Below are 18522 nucleotides of genomic sequence, written 5' to 3'. Positions count from 1 at the left end.
ATGGCACAACCACTGTGGAAAATCCTTTAGTGCTTCCTTATAAAGTCAGAAATAGAAACATCATTTGACCCAGCAATTCTACTGTTGTTATGTGCTGTCAAGTTGGAACTGACCCATAGCTGACCTTCCAGCAGATTTTCAAAAGCAGTATATTGCACAAGAGGAGATTTTTCACCATTCTCCCACAGAGCAGCTGGTGGATTCGAACCTTGCCCTAGCCTCTGCTATCTTCACAAATACACACCATACTTGAAGCAATTGTTAGAGTCACTGTACCAATCCATCTAACTGAGAATCTTCCTCTCTTTCTCTGACCTTTCCCACCATACTGCCATGCTGTTTTCTTCCAAGGGCTGGCCTCTTCTCATAACATGCCCAAAATATGTGAGATGAAGTTTCAACATCTTCACCTCTAAGGAACACCTGGTTTGCATTTCCTCCAAGATAGACTTGTTTGTTCTTTTGGCAGTCCATGGAATATTTAGTGTTCTTTACTGACACCACAATTCAAGGGTATCAATTCTTCTTCTGTAATCCTTATTCATTGTCCCGCTTTCTGATGCCTAGGAGGGAAGAAGAGGAATAAGAATCTCAGTTCTCTTTCTCTACCCTCTGTTCTTTAGCCAGTAATCCACACTGACCTAACTCAAGCAGAGCCTGGAAATGATCATGCCAGTCAACTCCAGAGCACAGGGACAGAGGGGGGAGGAGAAGAGAGGGGACAACACAGTGGTCCTTGGAGAATAACCAGGATAGGTTTCTATTCACTTTTTAAAAATCAAACCAGCCAACCATTTTTGTCTTTACAAGCTGCCTTTTGAAATCTTTTGTTCAACTCCCTCTCTCTATCTGTCTCTCTCTCTGTCTCTATGTATATATATCTCTATCTCTATATCATCTATATCTACATATATCTATATGTCTCACACACATATTCTGTTTCTTTTTGCTACTCTCTCCAGCCACCAAACTCTGTGACCTTGTGATTTAACTATCCCCAAGAATCTCTATCCCTCTCCCCATACCTTCTGCCCCCTCCAGCTCCCTCTTTGTACACATCTCACTGGTTAGCCTTCTGTTTTTACAATAGTCTTATGCAGTAGTTGTCCTTACGTGCCTTAGTTAGTTCACTCAGCATAATACTCTCTAGCCTCTCTCATGTTATACAGAATTTTTCAATTGTTGCTCCTGAATGCTGCATAGTATTTCATCATGTGCATATACCACGATTTTTCAAATCAGCCATTTGTTGATGGACATTTGGGCTGTTTCCATGTTCTTGCTATAGTGAATAATGCTGCTATGAACATCATTGTACATGTTTAACTCTTTCATTTCCTTCATTTCTCCTTTTGTCTTGACTTCTTTGCATTCTAGTGCAAGATTCAGTCTCTTCTAACATCCATTTTGGACTCTTATTCTTCCTCTTTGTAATGATTTTTTTAGGGTTTTTTTTGCTTTGGTTTTTACTATTCATTCATTGTTTCATATTTTCCTCCCTCCCCCTTTCTTCCCACCCCCCTCAGTCCACTTTGCAATGCACCTCTTGTTGCATATTATTGTCATATGCCATTACTTTTGAGCCCATAGCTCATCTGTTCTTCATTCATTACGGTTCGCCTTAAACTTGCTGTTGAGATGGCTTTTAAATTCAGGTAGGATAGACTCAAGGTCATATTTTGGTTGTTGTGGATTTGTTATTCTTTTCTTTCATTTCAATTTGAACTTCCACATGACTAGTTGATGGTCTGTTACACAATCAGCATCTGGTCTGGTTTTTAGAACTGGTATTGAGCTTCTTCACTGATTCTTTCCACAGATATAATCAATCTGATTCTTGTGTAGTCCATCAGGTGAGACCCAGGTGCATAGTCTATATTTGTGTTTGTTATAAAAGGTATTTGCAATGAAAAAAAAATAACTGTGTAAAAGTCTGTCATTCTATCTCCAGCCTCATTTTTGCCAGCAAGCCCATATTTTCCAACTACTAGTCCTTCTTCTTTATTCCCAAATTTTGCATTCCAGTTGCCAATTATTATTAATGAATCTTGGTTGCATGCTTAATCAATTTCAGATTGCAAAATTTGGTAGAAATCCTCAGTTTCTTCAGCTTTGCCTTTAGTATATATGAATGATAGTGCTATCAACAGGTCTGTTTTGTATGCATGTGTATGATATCTTGTCACTCACAACATTATACTTCAGGATGGATCTAAAAATGGTCTCTTTGACTATGAATGCAACACCATTATTTTTCACTTTTCATTTTTAGCACAATAGATCATAAGACTGATTCAAACTAGCCAATGCCAATCCATCTAAGCTCTCTCATGCCTAGTAGGTCAATATTTATGTTTTCCATTTATTTTTTTTAAACAATGTCCAAGTGTCCTGCATTCATACTTCATACATTCCATGTTTCAATTATTGTGGATGTTTTCAACTATTCCTCCCTAGAAATCTGGGGGACAGCTACCCGGCCAACTGACTAGAAGAGATCCATATTTATTCCCATTCCCATAAAAGCTGATTAAGATCTCATTCAAGCTAAATCCTGCTGAAGATTATCTAACAATGACTACAAGAGTACATCAGCAGAGAACTGCCAGAAATGCAAACTAGGTTTAGAAGAAGCCATGGCATTAGAAATATCATTGCTGATGTCAGATGGATCTTGGTTGAAATCAGAGAGTACCAAACAGATGTCTATTTGTGTTTTATTGACTGTGCAAAGGCATTTGACTCTGTGGATCACAACAAATGGTGGCTAACATTGAGGAAAATGGAAATCTCAAAACATTTGATTGTTCTCATGTGAAACCAATACCTAGATCAATCTGTTGTCCAAACAGAACAAGGGAGCACTGCATGCTTCAAAATCAACAAAAGAGTTTGTCAGGGTGCATCCCTTCCCCACACCTTTTCAATCAATGTATTGGGCAGACCATTTGAGAGGCTGGACATTATGAAGAAGAATGTGGCAACAGGATTTGCAGGAGACTTATTTACAACCTGCATTATGCAGATTATACAACCTTGCTCACCGAAACTGAGGAGGACCTGAAGCATTTGCTGCAGAAGATCCAGTATAGCAACTTTGAGCATGGATTATATCTCAACTTCAAGAAAACAAAAATCCTTATGACTGGAACAATAGGCAGCATCATAATAGATGGAGAAAAGATTGAAGTTGTTAATTATTTCATCTTGCTCAGATCCACAATAAATACCCTTAGAACTGGTGTTGTTATGTGCCGTTGAGTCACCTGCAACTCATAGTGACCTTATGCACAGTAGCTCTGAAGCCTGCCCTGTCCTGAGACAGTCTCACTAACTCTGACACACCTACCCCCACTGCCCCAGTTCCTGTATCAATCCATGTCATCCAGGGTCTTCCTCTCCTGTGCTGTCCTGCCACCCTTCCAAGCATAATGTCCTTCTCCAAGGATCACTCACTCCTGGACACATGCCCAAAATATGTGATATGGAGCTTCAAAATCCTAGCCTCCAAGGAGAAACTTGGTTTTACCCTGTCCAAGACAGACCTATTTTCTTGGCATTCTGTAGTATGTTCAAGACTCTTCACAACCCAAAGACATCAATTATTCTGTCATCATTAGTGATTGTCCAGCTCTCTAATGCATAGCAAGTAATTACAAAGACCATGGCCTTGATCAGGTATCTTAGTCTCTTGACTGACATCATTGTTTTTAGTACTCTGAAGAGGTCCCTGATAGCAGATTTTCCCAGTGTAATTCGCCTTTTGATTTCCTGACTGCTGGTGCTAAGAGTGTTGATTGTGGAGCCAAGCAAGTGGAAATTCTTAACACCTCAATCTCTTCTCCATCCATCATGGTGCTGCCACTTGGCCCAGTGGTGAGAATCTTTGTTTTCTTGATTGTTGAGCTTGAATCCATATTGAAGACTACAGTCCTTGACCTTCTTCAGCAAGCACTTCAGGTCCTCAGTTCAGCAAGCATGGTTGTGTCATCTGCATAGCATAGGTTGTTGATGAGTCTTCTTCCAAACTTGATGCCACATTCCTCCTCATAAGGCCTAGCTTCCTGAATGATCTGCATATTGATTAAAAAGATACAGAGACAGGGGAGCTCTGGTGGCCTAGTGGCAAGAAGCTGCAACTACAATCCCAGAGGTGCACGGTTCGAATCCACCAGATGCTCTGCCGGGGAAGGAGGGGCAATCTCCTCCTGTACCAGTCAGATCTGATTTGATGGTACATGCACACAAAAATAATAAAATAAAATAAAATAAATATTAAAAAAATATACGGAGGCATGATGTATCCCCGACACACTCTTTACTGATTTTGAACCATACAGAGTTTCCTTACTCTGTTCTGAGGACTGCTTCCTGGTCCAAGTATAGGTTTCACATAAGCACAATCAAGTGTCTGGGATTCCCATTCTCCTCAAAGTAGCCACAATTTATTGTGGTCCACTAGTAGTTAGGAAATTAAAAGATTAATTGCTTTAGGAAAGTCTACAGTCAGGGACCTCTCCAGAATGCTAAAGAGCAATGATGTCAGTCTAGAGACCAGGAACACCTGATCCAAGCCATGGTCTTCTCAATTGCAGACTATGCACCTGAGACCTGGACAATTACAAAGGATGAGAGAAAAAGAATTGATGTGTTTGAATTGTGGTGCTGGGAAGAAAAGTATTGAACATACTATGGATTACCAAGAGAATAAACAGGTGTGTCCAAGACAGAGTGAAACCATGTCACTCCTTGGATTAAGGATTTTGAAGCTCTCGGTCTCATATACTTTGGGCATGTTGTCACAAAGTCCGTACCTTGAGGAAGGACATCATGCTTAGAAAAGTGGAGAATCAGCGGAGGACAGAAAGACCGTGGATGAGATGGACTGACGCAGTGACTATGGCAATGGGGTGAGGTATGTCTGAGACAGTGAGCTTGATTCAGGATAGGGCAAGGTTCACAGCCATTGTTTATAGGTATGCTATGAGTCATGGTTGACTTGAGGGCACACAACAACAACAACCACCACCATCACCATTTTTAAATTTTTTTTTTACTTTTAATTTATTTTAATGAAAGTTTACAGAGACTTTGGATTTCCATTCATTCATTGTTGTACTTTTCTCCCTGCCCACCCCTGCCCCCAATTTGCTTTTCTTTTTGAAAAGTAAAAGAAAAAATTATTTCATTGTTATTCAGTCCCTCACCCCAAGTCCACTCCACTATGCTGCCTTCTTTCTAGACTCCTATCATAACAATAATATCTAATAATATATCCCTTGTAAACAGTTCTCTCCCTCATCTGTTTCAATGCAGTATACATTATTTATCCCATCTTTCTCAGTCTCCCCGCAAACCCTACGTCAGTCTTCTTTTATAACAGTGGCATTATGCCGTATTTGTCTTTTTGTGACTGAGATATTCATGCAACATAATGTCCTCCAGGATGATCCATTTTGTGTAATATTTCATGAGTTCCTTGTTTTTCAATGCCGCATAGTATCCATAGTGTGAATATACCACAGCTTCTCTATCCATTCATTTGTTGATGGGCACTTGGGTTACAACAACCGTTTTTATGAATATTCAGCTCCATCACAATCCAGCACTCTTTGTCCTTATTAGCATCTGCCCTAGCATTGTTCCTCTGATGAGAAACACTTTGGTTCTGATCCTCAGTTGGGTTCAACTTTCCACCAGTCTGTTCCTATCAGCCGCTGTTACAGATCTCTGACTCCATTTCATCCTGTGTGAACAATAAAACGCCCATCCATGCTTATTGTCTACCCTAGGAGCCAAAAAGGTGGGGGAGGGAAGCAAGCCTCTGGCCTCCGTGGAGGAGGTGGGGACCTTCTTACCCCTGACTCCCAGGAGCCGTCTTTTCATCTGAAGTAGTCTTACCAAGTTGATTGGGCTGGACACAGTTGTAGTAAAACAGTGGTGCTATAGCAGAAGTATTAAAGTGGAGGGCTTTAATAAACACATTTATTCACTCAAATTAAGAAGCTAGGCATCTCAACTCAAGGTGATAATGAACACTGCATTAGAACAGATGAGGGGAAGAACTGTCTGAAAGGAATATATGATTATGCATTATATGCATGAGAACAATCTGGAACAGGGGTAAATTGTGGGATGGAGGGAAGATACAGCGATGACTTTTTAAAAAACCAACAGAAATTTATTCTCTCATAGTCTAAGAACTTCGTGTTAGATGCTGTCAAGTATAACTCAGTGGCCCTATGAATAACAGATATGAACCTTGTGCTATTCTGTGCCAACCTTATAATCTCTGACACTAAGGACACACCTTAGTCCTCAAAACAACATCATTGCTTCTCAGGAATTGATAGTCCTGACTGCATATACTTTCCCAGTACAATACATTTCCTGATCTCCTGATTTTTGTTTTCTTGATGTTGAGATGCAATCCATATTGAAGACTGCACTATTTTATCTTCTTCAGCAAGTGCTTCAGGTTCTGGCAACATGCCCAAAGCTTGTGAGATGAAATTTCACCATCTTTGACTTTAGGAAGCACCCTGGTTGCATTTTCTCCAATTCAGACTTGTTTGTTCTTTTGGCAATCCATGGGATATTCAATATTCTTTGACAACACCACAAGACAAAGCCATCAATTCTTCTTCTATCATTTTATTTATTGTCTAATTTTCAGATGTATGTGATGCAATTGAAATTGCCATGACTTGGATCAAGCTCACCTTAGTCTTTAAACTGATATCCTTGCCTTTTAGCATTTTAAAGATGTCCTTGACAACAGATTTTCCTGATGCAGAGCTGGACAATGACCAAGAATGACAGAAGAAAAATTGATGCTTTTGAACTGAGGTGCTGGAGAAGAGGCTTGAACATACCATGGACTGCCAAGAGAACTAATAGATCTGTCCTAGAAAGGGTGAAACCAAACTACACCTTGGAGACCAGGATTTTGAGACTCTGTCTCATATACTTTGGGCATGTAACCAAGAGGGAACAATCTTTAGAGAAGGATTTCATACTTGGGAAGGTCAAGGGACACCACAGGAGAAGAAGGCCACAGATGAGATGGATTGACACAATAACTGGGGAAATGAGGGTAGATGCATCAGAGGCAGTGAGATTGGCTCAGGATAGAGCAGGATTCAAAACTATTGCGTATAGGGTCGCTGTGAGTCATAGTCAATTCGAGAACAAATAACAACAGCAACAATGAACCATATTGTTGATTATGGATCCAAGCAAAATTAAATGGTTTACAACTTCCTTCCCCCTGTCCCCTGCCCCTTCTATCCGTGTGGGAAGCTCTGATGGTCTAGTAGGTAAGGAGTTGTACTGCCAACCCAAAAGCATGTGATTTGGATCCACCAACGTCTCCATGGGAAAAAGATGAGAACTCTCCTGAACTGTTTACAGCCTCAGAAGACTCTAGAGGGTCAGTTAGGAGTGATAAGTGAGTGAGTGGTCATGATGTTGCCTACTGGCCCTTTGATGAAGATTTTTTGTCTTCTTAAAGTTGAGATATGATCCATATAGAAGGTTATATATAGTCTTTGATCTTCTGCAATGAGTGATTCAAGTCTCCTTTACTTTCTGCAAGCAGGGTTGTGCCATCTGCATAACGTAGGTTGTCGATGGGTCCTAATATTCCATGTACTGCCACATTCTTCTTCATTTTGCCCAGCTTCTCAAATTATTTGCTCAGTATTCAGACTGAATAGTTTGGAGAAAGGCTATCAATCACCCAGATGCATACACACATTTCCCAGTTTTAAACCATGAAATATTTTAGGGGCGGGGGGCAATTAAAACATGACAGGAAGGCTCTCTCTCTCTCTCTCTCTCTCTCTCTCTCTATCTTCTGGTTCCAGTTTCCCACTACCGGAACCAGGGTCCAAAGGACTTGATCTGCTCCCACATCTTCTACCTTGGTGGCACTGAGGCTTCCCCCTCTCTGTTCACTTCTCGGTCCTTTGCCTCTCGTAAGACCAAAGGCAGTGCTGGCCACTTACCAGGGAAATTTCCCAGGGCTATGACTGAGTGAGGCTAGTAGATCCTGCCCTAACCCCCTTCTTGGTTGGTCACAGCAGAGCCCATCATATGGATAATGACGTCATTCTGTAACTGCCTCTAACCTTGTCATGTTAACATCAGAAAGGTTAAAATTTACAACACATAATAATATTCAATGTGTCAAAGTAATCTACATCACATATAATACAAGATACATAATAATACAAAATAATACCACATAATAATAATATATATATATATATAATAATGTGGCACCAGGATTAGAGGCATGTTGTTGTTGTTGTTGTTGTTATGTGCCGTTGAGTCACTTGCAACTCATAGTGACCCTACGTACAACAGCCCTAAACTCTGCTCTGTCCTGTGCCAATCGCACTGTCTCCGACACTCCCATCCCGATTACCCCAGTCACTGAATCAATCCACCTCATAGAGGGCCTTCCTCTCCTGCACCTGCCCTCCACCCTCCCAAGCATGATGTCCCTCTCCAAGGACCGGTCTCTCCTCACAACATGTCCAAAGTATGTTAGACGGAGCCTCAGAATCCTTGCCTCCAAGGAGCCACCCGGTTTAATTAGAGGCATACTCATCAATAATCTTGGGCATGTAGATGACACAATTTTCCTTGCTGAAAGTGAGGACTTGAAGCACTTGTTGAAGATCCCACACTGCAGCCATCCTTCAATATGGATTATATCTCAACGTTAAGAAAACAGAAATTCTCATCCTTGGACCAATCGACAACATCATGATAGATGGAGTAAAGATTGAAACTGCCAACAACTTCATCTTAATTGGTTCCACTGTCAATATACTTTGTATAGCAGTCAGGAAATCAAGAGATGTATTGCACTGGGAAAGTCTACCACCAGGGACCCTTCCAAATTCTTGAGGATCAACGATATTTGAAAACTAAGGTGCACCTGATTCAGGCCATGATCTTTTCAATCACTTGCTATGCTGCTAAATGAGAAATGAAGAATAAGGATGACAATAGAATTGATGTTTTTGAAGTGTGGTGTTGGAGAAGAGTACTGAATATTCCATGGACTGCCAGAAGAACAACCAGATATGTCTTGGAGAAAGTGCAGCCTTGGAGGCAATGATGGTAAACTTTATCTTGCGTACTTGGAGCATGTTTATAGGAAAGGCTATTCTTGTAAAGAGATCTTGTGCTTGGAAAGGTGGAGGGGCAGTGAAAGAGAGGAAGACCCTCCACCAGCCTGATTGACATAGTGACTGTTGCAATGGGCTTAAGTGTTTCAGAGATTGTGAAGATGGCACATGATAGGATAGAGTTCAGATCTGTTGTGTTTTTGGTTGTTTTTTTTAAAAACTGTTGTTCTTAGGGTCGCTATGGATTGTACTGAACTCCTTGGCACCTAGCAAAAACATAATAATGACACTAGACTGAGCATCATGGCCTAGCTAAATTGACACATATTTGGGGGAGGGGGAATACAACTCTATCCATGACAGACACTTAGGGGCCTGGCCCCTTTTTCAGCTCACTGAGAGGCAAGCTTGAGTCTCCATGATCTCCACACTGATGGATGCCATGTCCCTCCGCTATGTCCCTCATGGCTTCCCTTTTCTTTCTAACGCCCAGGATCTGAGGATTGAAGACAACCAAAAAAACTCAAACTCATTGCCATCGAGTTGGAACTGACTCACAGTTGACCCTCAGTGGATTTTTGAAGGCTGTAAATCACACAGGAGCTCATCCATCATTCTCTCTTGGAGCTGCTGGTGGATTCGAACAGCCAGTGAGGCCTGGCATTTGGGCTGTCAGTGTAACTAGCTGTGGACTCTGTCACCAGACCACCATTGAAGATGACAAGAGAGGGAAATTTGTCCTGCCTCACACATATCTTTCCAGCCTTTCATCTCAACTGAGACTTTTGAATTGAAAAGTGCAAAATTCAGGAATTGATCTTTACTTTCCAACTCCATTTCTCCTGGGGTGGGGGTGCATCACTCACAGTGACGTCCCGCTGTGCACAACCAATCAGCCCGTGAGCACAGCTCTCCTCATTCAAGTCTCATGTTCAGTCAGAATCTGAGGGGCCATGTTGGCCAACCTCCAGGCCAATGCTCTCATCATCCAATAAACTGAGGGTCAAAGAGGGACACAGATCCATCCAAGTGCTCAGAGAAGGGTCCCGGAAAGATCCAGGCCTCCTATGCAACACATTTTCCACAGTATTAGGGAGACAGCATCTAGTTATGCCCAGAATTTGCTTGGACACAACCCAGCTCTTTCTTAGCCATCTGCCTTCACGATAGTTAGGACAGCATGACCTGTGGCCCAGTTGGACCCACTGCCCCTTTTGGGGGATGTTTCAGGGGAATGTCTACCAAAGCTTCCTGCACACATTTCTCAGAACAAGCCTGTTGTTCTCCTTACCCTACAAGAACCTCTCTCATCTGTGGATGCCTCAAATCCCACTATTCATGCCCAAACTTAAGCTGTTTAGTCTATTCCCATTTATGACATCTCCCTATCTTTTAGACTAGAAGTGCATGACTCATATGATTTTCTGGGCTGTGAGCTTGTGAGAGGGTATCACCAGGACTTTATTCCAATGTACTTCTGAGTAGCCGAGCTCTTAATTCGTTTTAGACCTGCTCCAGTTTGAATGCTTCCACTAACTAGATAGTAGTCTCAGAGTTGAAACAATCTCTTTCTCCCCCCCTCCACCTCCCACCCCAGAAAGGGCTCCTGAGGGCAGAGGTATGGCTACCCCTCCTTGTGTCCCCAGCCCAGGCCTGGGGGAAGTGGACTGAACAGTTGACATCCCTGCCAGTGATGGGGGATTCTGTCCAGTTGCTGTCCAGACAGGGTTGCCATATGTGGGCAGTATCAGCTCACTTAGGCTCTGGGTCTGAATTTATGCTGAGAGCCCCTTTAGCTCCAGTATGGCCTTTTAAACCCAGTGGGGAGATTTTCTGGGGGCCATTGGCTAGAGCTCCTGGGAGAACTGGAGTGGATTTGCATAAAAAAGAACACTGACTTCATTGAAATTCTCCTCATCTTGAGTGAAACAAAACCAGGAAGAAAAGGAAAGTTTTAATCCTGAGCAACTTCACTGCTGAGGAGCATTTTGCACTTCTAAATATAGAGGAAATGGGCCTTTCTAGGCCACTCCTGCCACCGGCTCCCCCCACCCCCGCCACCCCATGCCCGCCCCCATGGCCCACTCAAGGCCAACCTCTTGCCACTGGGCGACAGACCAACTTCTTAACAGTGAGTGCCCTTGCCTGAGGCCACAAAGTTCTGAAGCTGGACGCAGCTGCTCCTTCGAGGACCCCAGCATGCCGGACAGCAGAGAGACCCCACAGGAGAGTGGGCAAGACACAAGCTTGGGGACCCCTCGAGAAAATGCAGGGACCAGGTAAGCTGGTGGTCACATTATCTGTAACTACCTTCTGAGTCAAGTTCTGACCTGGGCTTTGCTGTGTGAGCATAGGTGGGCTGCTTCCTCTTTGGGCCTCAATGTCTTCTAGGAAACAACAGAGAAAAGCCAGGTGACTTCAGAGATGGAGGAAGCGCTGGGCTGGGTCTCACCATATTTGGAGCTTCGACTCTGCAGAATTGGAGGAAGGATTGAAAGTCTTACCCCAAGAATGACATGTCAGGGGTGTGGGATGGGAGCTGCAGTTGGAAGGAGAAAAGTCTTTTATCAGGCAGTTAGAAACTTCCCTGACTCCTCAGTGGGCCCTTTGGCAGCAGAATCAATGACAGGATGTGGGTCTAGAAGTCCCAACTGCAGTTTTCAATGGTGACATGGACAAATCCCCTCACTCTCTTGAGTACAGCTTCCCTGTATGTATGTGAAAACAGAGTTAAAGTTTTCCTGAAATGTCTCTGCTTATAGGTCTCCTGCTCACCCCTGACTTAGAGACCAGGCAAGGGTGAGCTGATTCAGACTCTCTGCTGCCCCATGTGTATCAGAGAATTGTGCTCCCTCCATATGCTTTTCAAGGCTGCTTTGTTTGGAAGTTACCCCCCAAGGCTTTCTTCCAAGGTACCCATGGGTAGATTTGAACCTTCAAACTTTGGATAAGCAACCAAGTGCATTAACGGTTTGCACCATCTAGGGAATCCTATCATTCTGAGAAAGTGAACTGAATGGGTCAGACATTCAGCAACACCCATTCTTGAAGGAGAGAGAGATAACCTGGGGTGTCTGAAATGGGCCTCGGACAATGGGGCCACTAAAAGAGAGAATAGGGAGAGCAATCTGGGTGAAGGGGAAAGTATGGGCAGTGGGAAGATGATTCCAAGGAAGGCAGACAGGAAATTCAGGGATAAGAAATCTGTGGAGCTGGAGAGCAGAATGGGGGAAAGGCTGGGTTAATTGAGTGAGTCAGAACACACTGTGGCAAGTGGAAGAGATGGTCAGAGTTTGACCTAAACTGCCCACCAGTCTGATTGGGGCGTCATGAAGGATGGTCTGGAAAAGGAGTCAGTGCTTCAAGGGTCTTGGGATATACCCTCCAAGGATGGTGGCTCCGAATCCTGCCTTCTCCCAACCCCTTTCTTTCCCCCACCCCAGTCTCTCAGAAGATGCCACTAAACCAGAAGTGGATTCTGCTGCCCTCTTAGAAGCAGGGGCTTCTCACCTGCAAGCCTCCAAGGGCATGAGGTCCAGAGGCTGAGCCCCCTGAGGGCCAAGAAGCCCCTGGGTGAGCTGGTGAACCAGAGGTGGATTCTAGATCTACTCTGGGACCTGATTATCCTGCCCCCTACCCCCTTCAGAGGAGCTCAGGAAGCAGTGGGTGTTGCTGCCTCTGCCTGTGACTCTCACTGACATTTCTCTAAAGCTCAGTTCATGGCAGTTGCAAACAGGATGTACTGGTCCTTTTCCCCTACCAGTGAGAGGAGGACAGGACTCTAGGTGGGAACCAAAGTGTAGGTCTGGAGCTCTCAATGTTTTTGAAGCCCACTTCTCAGGTCCATAGTGACAAAAGTTGACAGAGGGGGCTGTGTGCCGAGCAAGAGACTGGCCGTGCACTGGACAGGTCTGGGGTGCTCTGGAGACATCACCAGTGCTGGAGTGGAGACTCAGGCTGATGCAAGGAAGGATTAATGGTTGAGGGGTCCCAGGAAGGGAGGAGAAGAGGGGAATCCAGATATAGTTATCTAGCTTTGCTGCTTTTTTGCTAAAATACTCTGAGCCTCAATGTCATCTTCCATGCAAATGAAGGCATAATGCCAAACTCCCATTGACCATGTATGTAGAAGTATTGACAGGCTACTTCTGGTAGCTGGTGTAGATGAAAATGCTTTCAAAAGCAGAAGAATTACTCACCTCAGACAAAGCCACCTCACAGCTACTCCCCAGAAGTCTCTTAGCAGCAGCTAAGAGAGGGAGACCTTGGGATAAAGTCCCTATCTGTTCCTCACTGTGACCCTGAGTAAGCCAGTTATCCTCTCTGAGTGTCTATTTCCCCAGCTGTTAAGTACTATTACTATCAGAGATCTTATTATGTACAGCTTTAGGTAGAGCCTGATTCTGTTGTGTCATCCTCAAAATGCCCAGCATGTTTGAGCCCACTGGGGAGTTATCTACCAGTCCATCTAGCTGAAGGTCCCCCTCACCCCATCTTTGGCCCTCTTGGCCCTCCTTCTGATGATAATGTTTAAAGCAAACAAACTAAGCTATATTCTGCTGCAATTCATTTGGCTCACTTTTTTAAAGTAGTTCATGGATCATCCTGGTTTGTGTTAGCCTAGAAATTCCACCATATATGTCTTAGTTATCTAAAGTAGCTGTAACAGAAGTACAACAAGTGGATGACTCTAAACGAATTTATTATCTCACAACTAAAAGGCCAGAAGTTCAAGGTGCTGGCTCTACCTCTCTGGGTCTCTTCATTCTAAGAGTTTCTCAGCATAGGACTCTGGGTCCAAAGAATATACTCCACTCCTGGTTCTTCCTTTGGGGTAGTACTGAGGTCCCACTCTCACTTCTCTCTCTTTCATCTCTTGTAAGACAAGGGGTGATACAGACTACACTCCAGGGAAATGCCTCCTTAGAAGTGTGAGCTAACCCCGATTCCCACTGATGGACTGATCACATTATTTATCACCTTATGGGAAAGGATTACATCATCACATAACTGCCTCTAATAATAATTACATAATAGTAGGAACAGGGGCCTAGGACCATCCTCGATAGGACGGTGATATTTTGTCTCACATACTTTGGGCATGTGAGGAGGAGCCGGCCAGTCCTTGGAAAAGGATATTTATGCTGGGAAAGGTGGAGGGTCAGAAGATGAGAGGAAGACCCTTAAGATGGATCGACAGAGTGACTGTCACAATGAGCTCTAGTATATCGGAGCTGCTGCTGATGGCACAGGATAGCGCAAGGTTCAGATCTGTTGTTCATAGGGTAGCTGTGAGATACAATCAACTTGACAGAACCTTACAACAACAGCATCATTGAGCTTAAGGCGTACAGTAATAAACAGTGGGAATCACTGCCCACTACCAACTCAACTCACGTTTGGAGGCGGGAGACATAATTCAGTCCATGGGTTTTTTTGAATACTGGTGGCATAGGTTTCAACTTCACAGCACCATGAAAGCCACCACAAGGCAACAAACTGACAGACAGGTGGTGGATGTGTCAAGCAAGGGAAAATAATGCTCTACCTTGGAGAGAGACTATGAGGAGAGAACACTGAACTCTGCTAGCATTGGTTTTAAATTCAAATAGCGATTTCTTCTCAGCCCCAGCAGCAGAGGTTCACCCAGTGGCCCTCCCTGGCCTTGTAGTCCTGGAGGCTGTTCCTGGGGGAGGATGAGCTTGCATTGATCCAGTGGCCTGGTGGGGCCTTCTCTTCCTGCCCCACCCCCAGCGAGGCAAAGCTGGGAGGCAGTGGAGAGGCAGAGAGCTGGAGGAGAGTTTGCACCCTGGCCTGACCCACATGAATTCTCTTTTGTGTTACCCAGTTACAGGGCTGGAACTGAGTGGTGTGAGCAGTGTCTGGAGAGAGAAAATCAGGCTGGGGCCAAGAGGGGCTGAGCTCACCAGGATTGCGTTGGCAGTGGTCCGACATCCTGTGCTCTGTCCTCTTTGAGGCTGAGACTATAATCCATGCCATGCATCAGGGGCACCATGGGGAATATCCAGAGACAGGCTTGCGCCTGGGCCTGAGTTCTCTTCCTGTTAAGCCCTCTCTCTATCCAGCCTCTCTGAGCCTGCAGAATCCCAGATTGGAGAAAGGGCTTTTTGGGAGCTGGGGGAAAAAAGTTGTGAGTGTCCAGATTGGCAGGTAGGGGTATCATGCACTCAAAGGTGTGCTCAGGGAAGAATTGCAAGTGGCCATCACACCTGTCAGGTTGGAGCTAGGGTCACTCTTGGGTCTGGGTAGGCTGGAATGGCCAAACTAGAGGAGCAGAGAGACAGAGAGGAGCTCCTGAGGTACAGATGCAGCGGTCACCTGGGAAGAGCTTAGTTTTAGGAAGATGAGTCTAGCAGTGTTGAGTATAGCCTAGACTAGAGGTGGGTCATCCATGCTTCTTAAAAAAGTATTTGCTGTGAATAAAACATTGAATATACAAAATTCAATCATTTGCTCTCCTGCCTCATTTCTGTCATCAAGTCTGTACTTTCCAACTATGATTCTTTCCTCATTGTTTCCAGCTTTTGCATTCCAATCTTCAATAATGACTAATGTATCTTGAGTCTGTGTTTGATCAAGATATGACTGTAAAAGTTGGCCAAAAACCTCAATATCCTCCTCTTTGTCTTTGTTAGTGTATATATTTGAATAATAGTCATGTTAACAAGTCTTCCTTGTATGCATATGGATATAATCCTCTTCCTCACAACATTGTGCTTTAGGATAGACCTTGAAATTGTCCTCTTTTTGTTATGAATGCCACACCATTCTTCTTCAGTCTTTCATTCCTAGTATAATAGATCATATGATTATCTGACTCAGTGTTGCTGGGAGAGGCTGTTCCTTAGAAAAGGATATCATGCTTAGAAGGGTGAAGAGTCAGCAAAAGAGAGGAAGCCCTCTTTGAAGATGGGTTGACATGGTGACTGCAGAAATAGCAATGTATCAGAGATGGTGAGAATGGCACAGAATAGGGCACGATTCAGATCTGTTGTTCATAGGATCTCTATGAGTTGACTCAGTGGCACCTAATAATAGCAACAAGGGGTAGGCAGGATGTCAGGGGAGGAGAGCCTGCAGGGTTGAGTCTGGCCCAAGGAAGGATGATGAGGCTGTAAACCAAGCACTCACCTGGGCCTCCAATCCCGCCTGCCCAAACAGGAGCTCCTCAGAACCGAGGAGTGAGATAACCATGAAGGGCTGTTTTCTATGAGTTCAGTGAGAGCCTTTCTCTCTGTCTAGACTATAAGGACCAATTAGAATGCAAATGCTACCAAAGAACAGAGGTAATGATGGTTTATGAGTGGAATTTTTCCTTCCATGCAGGAGACTTTGGTTCAATTCCCAGTCAACCTCACTCATGTACAGTCACTGACCATCTGTCAATTGCTATGATACCAAGTAGGTTTCAATGGCAGTTCCAAACTAGGATGAATCAGGAAGAAATATATGAGGATTTACTTTCAAATATCAGCCAAGGAACAATCTATCTGCAATCATGAATGGGAATGGTGTAGGACTGGGCAGCATTTGGTTCTGCAGTTCATGGGGCCACCAAGAATTGGAGGTAGACTAGATGGCAGCCAACAGAAACCATCATTGAAAGTATAAAATAGTCAGGATCTTTAATTCTGAGCTTCTCCCTCACATCCCTTCTCATTCCTAAGATTTGCAACAGGGAGTTTTCAAAGACATATCTCTTTTTAAGGAGTATACATGCAAAAGAAAAGAAAGGAAAAAAAGGAGTATACATGTTTACAAGGAAGACCACCTTTAAACAAATAATTATACTTGGTAAGCTGTATTTGTGGCAAGCTGTATAATTCAGACCAGAAAGAAATGAAAATGTATGGAAGAGATACAGCAAAGATTTGCCTTAGTATTGGGAGTGAGGGAGGCTTCATTGGGGAAGCAATATTTAGATTATACCTGAAAGAGTATATACCTGTAAGAATTGATTAGGGGAGTAGTTTAATAGGAAAAAGAAGAAGATCATGTGCAAAGGCTTGAGGTGAGGAGTCTGGAGTATTTGTGGACCAAAAGGCAAAGATTTGTTAACTATCAGGTCAGATGTTTAGGACATGAGGCCAACAGTGCCAGGCCAAAGAGCACCTGGGAAGCCTGAAGCCCTGGGGCTCAGTCCCAGAAATCTTATTACAGGTCTGGGTGCCTTCCAGATGCAGGGCAGCCTGGGCAGCCCGGGCTTCAGGCAGGTCCATGCTGTATTGTTAACCGCAAGTGTCAGTGCTGGAGCTGGCCTGGGATCAAGATGCTGGGTCTGGAACTGACTCACTCTGTCCCCAGGCAACCCCGTGACTGATAGCTGTAGCTAGTGGTTCATTTTAAGCTACAAGTCATTGGTCCAAGTCACTGAATTGCAACATTTATAGATCATCAACCTACTCTGACTGAACACCTCCAGAGATGGGGAACTTAATACTTATCTCTTCATCCTGCAAAAGATATAGTTGTATGTAGGCTCAGTTTGATATGCATTTCATACTAGGTCTTCTCTCCTTGCAGGGATCCCTGATTCCATTATAAGGGAGTCAGTTAGGAACACCTAATATCAGGGCTGGGAAGATGCTTTAGAAACTACAAAGGCAGGCATGGTGTGAACAGGGCCAATTTTTTAATATGGCAAAATGTATAGCCATAAAGATTTTATTCTATTACTTTGACAAATGTGTATCCCCACGCAATCAACAATCCAAAAGAACACTTTATCCAAAAGAGTATTTTATCACCTCAGAAATTTCTATGTACTCATATCTCACAAATACATTCTATGTCAAGCCATACCTATTGAACAAATCCTCTGCTATTGGACCGAGTGGAACTCTAGAAATGTTTTCTGAGGTTGTAAATCTCTACAGAAACAAATTGTCACATCCTTCACCCAAGGAATAAAAGTGATTCCAACTGATGATATTTTGATTGCTGAATTCTTTAACCACTAAGACACCAGAGCTCCATGGAATAACATACTAGGTACTTTTTTGCACCTTAAAAAACCCCAACAAACGAATGGATAGAGAAGCTGTGGTATATTCACACAATGGAATACTACACCGCATTGAAAAACAAGGAACTCATGCAATATTATTCAAAATGGGTGAGCCTGGAGGACATTATGCTGAGTGAAATATCTCAATCACAAAAAGACAAATACTGCATGGTGCTACTGTTGTAGAACGGAACTGACATTGGGGTTGGGGGGAGACTGAGAAAGATGGGATAAATTATGTATACTGCATTGAAACAGATGAGGAAGAGAACAGTTTAAAAGTGATATATGATTGGATATTATGGTCATGACAAGAGTCCAGAATGAAGGCTGAATAGTGGAGTGTACTGC

General features: G+C 43.5%; 1 protein-coding gene across 1 annotated transcript in view; it reads left to right on the top strand.

Moving 5' to 3' along the window:
- The first annotated feature begins 11219 nt into the window (after window positions 1-11219).
- The window catches only part of ACSBG1 (acyl-CoA synthetase bubblegum family member 1), a 73067-nt gene continuing 65764 nt past the window's right edge, over window positions 11220-18522 (top strand). Inside the window, exon 1 of the mRNA XM_006888367.1 lies at window positions 11220-11422. Within this exon, the coding sequence (XP_006888429.1) occupies window positions 11220-11422 (203 nt within the window). The remainder of the gene's footprint in view (window positions 11423-18522) is intronic.

Source organism: Elephantulus edwardii, unplaced genomic scaffold (genome assembly GCF_000299155.1).
Source record: "Elephantulus edwardii isolate Elephantulus edwardi_28Jun2011 unplaced genomic scaffold, EleEdw1.0 scaffold00066, whole genome shotgun sequence".
NCBI lineage: Eukaryota > Metazoa > Chordata > Mammalia > Macroscelidea > Macroscelididae > Elephantulus > Elephantulus edwardii.
The sequence above is the reverse complement of the archived record's forward strand: the minus strand, read 5'-3'. Positions and strand labels throughout refer to the sequence as shown.